General features: G+C 47.0%; 1 protein-coding gene across 1 annotated transcript; it reads right to left on the bottom strand.

Moving 5' to 3' along the window:
* Positions 1 to 2,729: 2,729 nt before the first annotated feature.
* XCL1 (X-C motif chemokine ligand 1) lies at positions 2,730 to 8,066 on the bottom strand. The gene is made up of 3 exons (XM_019747401.3): positions 6,084 to 8,066; positions 3,998 to 4,112; positions 2,730 to 3,055 (listed from the first exon to the last, which is right to left on the bottom strand). Exons 1-3 carry the CDS (start codon positions 6,142 to 6,144, stop codon positions 2,908 to 2,910), a joined length of 324 nt encoding a protein of 107 aa, XP_019602960.2. The 5' UTR covers positions 6,145 to 8,066; the 3' UTR covers positions 2,730 to 2,907.
* Between the last annotated feature and the right edge of the window lie 629 nt (positions 8,067 to 8,695).

Here is an 8,695-nt window from a genome sequence, read left to right as displayed (position 1 = left end):
CTACCTCATGGTGGTCGGCTCCAATCCTGGTCCCCCAGGTCCAGCCTTAGCTTAGCCAATACCTAACGCAAATGGGAAGGCCAGTCCCATAAATGCAGTTTTTTCCCATCCCAGCCCTGGTGCCCCACAGCCACGGATGCGTGCATTCAACTACAGTTGTCCCCAGAACAACAAGGGTTTGAACGGTGCGGGTCCAATTATACTCGGATTCTTTTCAATAAGTGCTGTTGAATGTATTTTCCTTATGCTTTCTCAACATTTTCTATTCTCTAGCTTACTTTACTGTAAGAATACAGCGGATAATACATATGACACACAAAACACGTGTTAACTGTTTGCGTGATTGGTATAGCAGGCTATTAGTTCAGTTTGGGGGAGTCAAAAGTTACACGTGGATTCTGGACTGCACGGGGGTCAGTGCCCCTAACCCCTGCATCGTTCAAGGTCAACTTTTCTTGCATTCGTTCCTGAGCACATTGAATTTCTCTCACCTGCAGTCGTTTCCGTGTGCCGCCTGGAACGCACCAAAAGCCCCTGCGTGACTCTGATGCCCCTTCAGGTCTCGGGGTACCAGCTATTTCCAACGGGAAGGCTGTCCTGACCCCCACACATGCTAAGACCTGGGCAGGTTTGCTCCTGTGTGCCCACACCTCACGCTCTCCACTTCCCCTGTGGTCACACACGTGACACTATGCCGCAATTGTCCACTTACTTGTGTGAGCTCGCTGGAGGTCCGGACAGGCTCGGATGCCATGACTGCACCCCGTGTCCAACGGGGTCCCTGGACCGCTGCACCAGGCTGACAACAGGCATCTGTCGGTCAAGCGAGTAGACGAAGACTCCTGGAAAAAGAGAGAGAGGGCGCTGTTAGCGCACGTGCGCTCCATGAAAGCGGGGACTTGGGTTCTGCTCGTTGCTGCAGCTTCAGCTCCTGGCGCGTACATGGTGACGGAAGGAGGCCAGACTCTGGGTGAGGAGCACACGCTAAAGTATACAAAGGTCATGGACACCTGCAAAGGTCACGGACACCTGCAAAGGTCATGGACACCTGCAATTTATATATTATTAACCAATGTTACCCCAATAAATTTAAATGTATGATAAATAAAAAATAATAATACACACAAGCGGCTTCCGGTCTAATTGCAGGAGGGGGCAAAGAGGGGTACAGACAGGCAAATGAGCCATTTCCATACAAATGGATACGTTTCAGGTTAAAGGTAAGTATACGAGATGCCACAGGCACATCAAGGAGGAATCACAGCCACTAACACAATAATATTTCCAGGTCTTTTTCTTAAATTTTTTCTTTGAATTAAATGAAAACTCAGTAAACCATAGGGGTACCGTTAGTAGACTCAGGTCTTACCTACGTGCATTCAAAACACCCAGTCAGTTAGTTCAAAGTCACACACGCTCTTTGGTTGAAACCCCTGGTGTCACACAATGTCACCTCCGATAATGTGGTAAGTTAACAGGATACACACATCCACTTGCTTCCACATATCACGTTACCTCATGAAAATACCGAGGGTCTGGGAGATATTTGGGAAACACAAATACCAAGTTCAACCAGGAAACCATTCTTTTCATCTTGTATGACTGCTCTGCTTCACCCCTCATACTTCTTCTGAGCAAGTGTGTATTTTCCTGAAGACCAGCTTTGAATCTCACTGTGGGCAAACTGCAATGAGAACGCCCCACCCTCGGCAAGAAGGCAGCTTTTAAGGCAGGTGTCCACTCGGGGTCACTAGGAAGATGACTCACAACGGGCTGCCCTCAGCTACCCTGGAAAAGACCTTGGCACTGCCGAGTGTCCCCTCGGAACTAGACCGTGGTATTTTTTCTTTCCTTGAAACTACCAAACCCTGGTCAGTTCTGACTATATAGAGTCAGAGAGCAGTGGACATCTATGTACATCACCAGCTACCTGGAGAGGAGAACCATCGACATGAACCAAATCAGCAATCTAATGTCTAATGACAACGCAAGACAGCCCAAGTCTGGGTGGCCAGATGGATATTTAGTTAAAACTCGACAGCAAATTGTGATCCCATTCAAGACATGTTCCAGGCGACACAGGTAGGGTGAGAGAAGCTTACTGGCAGAAAAGCATGATGTGGATGACAGCTAGAGTAGCAACAATTACAGAAATCACAGAAAGGCAGCAAGATAACAGCCCAGTCCGAAGGGCATTGGTTTTTATTTGAATAAAGCATCTTTTCTGCCAATAGTCTGATCTTTGCTACCTTGACAGATAAAAGAATTGACAAGCCCTCTCCTTTTTTTCCTTCCATGGGAGATGAAATGAAACACAAGAGGTAGGAGACGTTTGAGATCAAACTTGAATAAAGCCACTTTTTGAGTAGTGGGCACTCGGAACGGAAACCCGAAGACAGTTGGATTTCCTCCCTTATTCCATAAACAGAACTGCCTTATGAAGACAGGTTGAACTAGATCTTAAATTGTTGGCCCTGTCACAGTTGTCACCTGTGACTCACGGGTAGAGAACCATTTCAACCTGGAACCTAAGAACAATGCATACAGCTCGCATCTCTGATAAATACTGCCCCAAACCTCTCCCCTCATGGATACCATCAAAGGGAGATACAGTTGGGACAGAAACGGAACATAAATGATATATTACCTTTCCCAATCGGCAATGAATAGACGGTGGGACTCGTCTTAATAATAAATATTTATTAATTAGAGCATCTAAATGAAGATGAAAGACATGAAAAGTAAAAATACAAGAAAATAATTTGACACATGCAGCATTGGCAGGAAACGTGAGTATAATTTAATTAGTCCATGAGCTCGTAAAGGGAAATCAGCTGGCTGGCTGGTGAGGGGACAGGGAGCCGGAAGGCCACTACCCACTCAGTGAGGCTTTTGTCAAACATGAAACTACACAGAAGGTGTATTGGTGGATTGCTGGGGTCCTGTAGGCTTGGTCTGGTTCGTGCTACTTCTGTTGTCTACATGTTCAACGGCTTTCTTCACCCAGTCAGCTTGTGGATTGGCACAGATCTTAAAGCCACGTCTGGTAATAAATCTGCAAGGCAAGTAAAAGACAGGGGAAGTTAGTCACATCCTCGAAATCTTGGGAGCAGGAGTTAAGATCATACCAAATATAAGAGCTCTTGTGCAGAAATCATGGGACAAAATGGTCTTTCAGCACCACGAGGCCATATATGAAAACCTCCTTCTGTCATCTATTTTAACATAAAGGAGAAAACCTCCAGGTAATACCCAGCTCTTCTGTTCACCAGACTCCCCTTCTCATTAGAGCTACAAATGTGGGAACTAAACTGGACGCTTGGCGACATCTAGCCCAGCGCCTACCTGCCGTCTTCCTTTTCAAGTCTAAACATACTCGTCTTATTTTCTGTACAAAAGGTGACTTCCCTGTGTGAATTTCCTCGGGTAAAGTGACAGTTATGTGTTAAGAAGAGCTACTATTCTGAAAATGGGATCCTGGAAAGAGAATGGTACCACGCAGGCTAGTTTTTGACACATTTTCTTGCTATACGGCAACTGATAAAACATGGCATCCTTTACTCCAAAACACCATATGAAGGGAGAGGACAGGAAGGGGGAGGGGAGGGGAAGAGGGGGGAGGGGGGAGAAGAGAAGGGAGGGGAGCAGAGGGGAGGGGAGGGAGGGGAGGGAAGGACTTCACATCAGCGTGGCCATATGGTCAAATCCCGATCTGAGCCAGCCACCTCTAAACCTAACCCTCAGAACTGACCACAGCGTTCATCTGGTTCCCAGTCAGATTCTTCTGCTAAGCCAATCAGAAGGGAGGATAATATTCTTTATTTAATTGCCAAATTTATATGACAATCATCATTTAGTGCTACCTAAGGCATGGTCCCTATGGACAAACAAAGGGGCTGCTGGTTAAGCTGAGCTCTCCCTCCATGTTGACTTATCCCTGAGGAGCATTTCTACCTACGGTGCTCTACCCAGCCCAGCTTTGGGGAGATCAACTTACACCACTGCTCTCATGGGGCCTTCCCTGAATTCATATTTCTTGATGATTTTCACGGGCAGTCGCCGGGTGGTTAGACTCATACAGATTTCCTTTTCCACGCCTTCACTCCCCACGCCTGGTGAAGAAAGCCAAGCAGACAAATAAATACAAAACGTAATTCCACATAGTATAAACATTGCAGTGCTATAAATAAAATAACAAGGGTGATGTGATAAAGGGTAATTTGGGGAAGGGAATGTCAAGTATTGGTTTTGACTGAATAAATAAATGTGTTCTCATGTCCCATGGTAAAGGTGAGCTGTAGAAAGGTGCTAGTTCATAAAGTATCCATCCTCACTGGCAATGGCCCGAGGGGAAGTACACATTTCCCCGGCTAGGGAACCACCCTACATCGGAGAAGGAAAAACAACTTGGGAGAGTTGATCACATTAAGGGTTTGGTAAAACCTAATCAAGGTTTCTAAGTGCCAATTTTTCTCCTAAGCAGAAGAGAAGTATTCAGCTCAGAAGCTTCCAAAGAAACAGCTAGTGTTGCTGGGAAAAGTGAGGCTCTTTTCAAACACGAAACCACACAAAAGGTGTTTGCTAGCCTTGCTGCTCTTCACCTGTCTTCCCGTCACTCTCCATACCCAGTTGGCACAGTCTTTACCCTCCGTCTGTGCCAGTTTATTGCCAACGCTGAACTCTCTCTGAACCTACTGAAAGAGGGGAGTCTGCTTGTCCTTTCTCCGTTTCTCTCACTACTTAAGAAACAACATTTTTCTCTGGGAAGCATCCAACATGGATTCCCGAGATCCAGAGTATCCTACAGGAGCCTAAACCCCCGAACCTTCCAACTCTCAGCAACGTGCATGTGTCTGTGGCAGCGGCACAGACATCACCACCGGCACACACGTTGCAGAGCTGAGTCAAAGCCCAGATTGCTTTGCCCTGTTGTTACACGTAAGAAGCTAAGCCCAGGGGGACTCGGGGAGGTCATTTAGGTAGAAAGCTCGGGAATCAGAGCCCAGCAGTGTCCTCGGGGTCTACGCACATCATTTCCCCTCCCCAAATCTGGGTTTCCACCAAATGGCATGCCTCCCGTGTCAGCCGAATGCCAGCCACACTGCCTCAGTTAGTAGCCTCAAACTTTGCTGTCTCATCAATACTTTTTATTCAGCAATTTCAGGGAGTCCCAGCCTTTGCCTCCTGTATTCACGGCCACACTTGGGATCCGTGGTCAGGTTAAGTAGGTTATAAGTCTGCAAATTAGGCTGTTGAGAGGGGAGTTCATGGTGACATGAATTACCCCCAAAGGATAGTCTCTGTTGCTGCCAGAGACACAAGGAGAAATAAAGTCCAACGGGTTAGAAAAATAATCCTTTAGGAAATAAGGGCAGAAAGCCCAGGCGAGGCTCAGTAGACCTGAGAGGCATCCGGTGCCTCCTAAGTTTATCTCACTGTGTATAAGTCACCGATCTATTTGTTAGCAATTATCACTAGCCTCTTATAAACTCAAGAAGTTCACCATAAACGGAACAATTCGGAGCAGCAATCATAGATTCTCCCTCTCACTTGAAGGTAATATTGATTGCCTGGTAGGAAGGGATGAGCTTCCAGTCAGTTTTAATAGAAAACATTGACTGGCTTCAGAATCTACACCCTCTAGCTCACCCCCACGTTGTGAGTGAGCTCTCACGTATCTGGAGAATTTATCAAGATCAATATTAATGGGCAAAAGCTACAGAGGCATAGAAAATCGTCACCGCCATTCCACAGCTAACAGTAACCAAGAAATGACTACTTGTAGGAAATCTGGTAAGGGATCCTAAGATTCATTTCATTTTAACCCCAGGTAAGAATACCTGTTCCATGTTCAACTTATACATAAGGAATCGTAGACTCAGAGAGGTAAAGAGATTTACCCCAAATCACCCAATGATGAAAAGTAGGAGCCCAGATTCTAACCACGTTCTGTCTTTGGAATCGACAAGGTCCCCCCGAGTCAAAATTATCATTCCCATTTTGCTCGGGGGAAAGTCACAGCCAAAGAGTACGCCCACCTGCCTGCATCCCTGTTCCCATCTCATGAGCGACTCCCGACTCACCTTCCACCACATACGCGGTGAGGCAGCAGATCGCGAGCAAGGCCAGGACGACGGTTCTCATGGCTGAGGTTCTGACAGGCTGAGCAGAGAGGGTGAGTACTGCCACTCTCAGGTCTCTTTTATGCCTCTTTCATGCCTCTTTGATGCCTCTTTTATGCCTCCAATGGTCAGCGCACTTCCTGTGGTAGGACGGGGCTTTCAAGGTGGGTGTGGAATCGCGGAAAGTCTTTGCAACGCTGATGTCTTTTTTTTTTTTTAAGTTCCTCTGCCCCCACTCACAGCAACCCCACACCTTGTGGCGTTTTCCTCCTCACCTGTGGTTAATGTGTCAGTGAAACCAAGTGTGTGCATGAAAGAAGCATCGCCGTCTCATCTCCTGCCACCAGTCTCAATTCAAATCTTCCACTGCAGGCATGCCCCAGGCCATGTCAGTGTCATGGCTCAGCAAGGGACAGTGGAAAGGAAATGAGGTGGGGTGGTCACCTCATGTAACACCCGCTGTGACATGAAGCTTCCACCAGCATGGATCACGAGTGCCCAGTGCCATCCACAGAGACTCCCCGGGCAGGGGTGGGGCAGGGGGGGAGCTGCCACCCTGAACTCCCCCTTCCTCAGCCTCTTTTTCTTCTCACGTCCCTCCTCTACCTAGGACCTTCCCCAGGTACTCAGGAAACATTTGGATTGCAGTGTTTGGAGCATGCCTACACGCATGTTTGCTTTACTGCCACTTAACATACACCTTTTCAAAGGCTTCTGGAAAACGGTACTGACGTCAACTTCACTTGGAAAAAAAAGAGAAAGAAAATTATCTATACTCTTACCATTCTGACAGTTTTCATTTTGAATACTTTTCCAGTGAGGCGCTGGTGGTGTACGTGTTTGCATCGTTGAGACAATTACACACAGTATTTTCACATCGATGTAAACGTCTCCCCATGTTTCTTCACAGTCTTCGTGTTCTTTTCTACTCTGAGTAGAAACACACACACACACACACACACACACTAAACCATTCCCTTCTAACTGGTTGTTTTATAGATCACATTGAGAAGGGAAACTTTCGTTAATGACACTGAATCATTTCCCTTGAAGAACCAGGACTAAAATTACTGAGCAAAGTCCTATATGACCACCTTCTAGCTCTCGTTACACATGCCGTGTAGTCTGCCCAAGGGGGACAGCAGTGTCACTCGGCGATGCCTCCAGCAGGGTGTCAGCGTCAGGCGCGCTGCAGGCCTTCTGGCACCGTCAGCCATTGTTTGGGGGTTTCTGTGTTTTGTGTTTTGATTTTTTTTTTTGTCTTGTTTTTCATCGATATCTATAAAATGTATTTATTAATTATGTGTGTAGCTAAAAGTTTTTGCCATTGCTATCAGGGATATGAAAATAAACTCCTATGTTGCCATAAAAATGACACCTTAACTTCTAAGAGATGTTTCATGAATGGCAGTCGCTTTTCCAGCCAGAACTTGAGAATGGCTGCTTGGTTTTCTCCACCTGGCGGCATCATCAATCCTTCAACTCTGAACACGTCTTTCCACTCAAAGTGCTTCTCCGCCCATGACTCCTCGACTTGGAGTCATATGCCCTCTTCCATCCAATTTCCAAATACAGATAGCTGGGGTCGCCATGGACTCATGGCTGACTCACCCATATGGCGCTCTCCACCGAGCTGTGCTGAGTGTACCTTGTAAGCAGCTCTGCAGTACGTCTGTCTCCGCCTCTCTTTCCACATGGCCCTCGTCACCCCTTGGTAGGACGGCTGCAGTAGACCAACCAGTTTCCCAGTCCTGACTCTCCTCCCTGTCCCATGTGTTCTCCACAACTTTGTGAAGTAATCATTCTAAAGCCCTACTCTTATCATCCTGCTTCCCTGCCGAGCGGTCATTACACCTCTGTGCTAACTCCCACTGTCTACAGGATTTATTTCCAGTCTCTCACGGCCATACATGAAGCTAGCCAGGATCTCACCCGGCTTTTCCTTTCAGACTCCCCTCCCCGCATGCACGCACATGCTCCCAGCCCTCTCGCCGTAACAGCCCTGTGTGCAGCCGACCAAGCACACGTCCTCTTTTAGACACCCCACATATTGCTTCCTTTACCTGGAAAGCCCATCCCAGCTCCCCACCTAGTAACTTGCAAACCGCTCGGCTTCCCACGCCTTTCCGGCATTCTCTAGATAAAAGTACGTTGTGTCATCCTCTGCCCCCAGGAAACTGTGTCCCCACACTGTTCCACCTCGAATCTCATTTTATTCCCCTGCCAATTAGACAGCTGCGTCTCCCACTAGATGGCAGGCTCCTTGGGAGGATGGACGCTAAACTCATGCTGTCTGGGTCCCCGGTACTAACAGAAGGCCTGCGATGTAGTAGTCACTCACCAAATCGTTTTTGAACAAACGAATTTTTCTTAAAAGACCAAAATTATGATGAAACAAGCTATTTCACTGCCATGGACTTTGCCTAAAGATAGTCAAACCTATAAAAGCGTATGCAATGATTTGAGTAACTGGGTTTTTTCATTATTGCATTCTAAGGAACTCTGCTAGACAGATATTACCTGTAACTGCTATTATGAGTAAGTCCATTTGAGTAGCGTAGCCCAGAGGTCAC

The sequence above is a fragment of the Rhinolophus sinicus genome, chromosome 11, assembly GCF_057876585.1.
Source record: "Rhinolophus sinicus isolate RSI-liver-muscle chromosome 11, RSI-T2T, whole genome shotgun sequence".
Taxonomy (NCBI): Eukaryota; Metazoa; Chordata; class Mammalia; order Chiroptera; family Rhinolophidae; genus Rhinolophus; species Rhinolophus sinicus.
Note: the sequence above shows the minus strand (reverse complement) of the source record. Positions and strands in the feature narration are given on the sequence as shown.

Coding starts and splice junctions, on each gene's coding strand:
- XCL1 (XM_019747401.3), bottom strand. CDS start 6,144: ATGAGAACCGTCGTCCTGGCCTTGCTCGCGATCTGCTGCCTCACCGCG. Junction 4,113..6,083: donor CACCGCGTATGTGGTGGAAG/GTGAGTCGGGAG, acceptor TTTCTTCACCAG/GCGTGGGGAGTGAAGGCGTG. Junction 3,056..3,997: donor GGCCCCATGAGAGCAGTGGT/GTAAGTTGATCT, acceptor CTTGCCTTGCAG/ATTTATTACCAGACGTGGCT.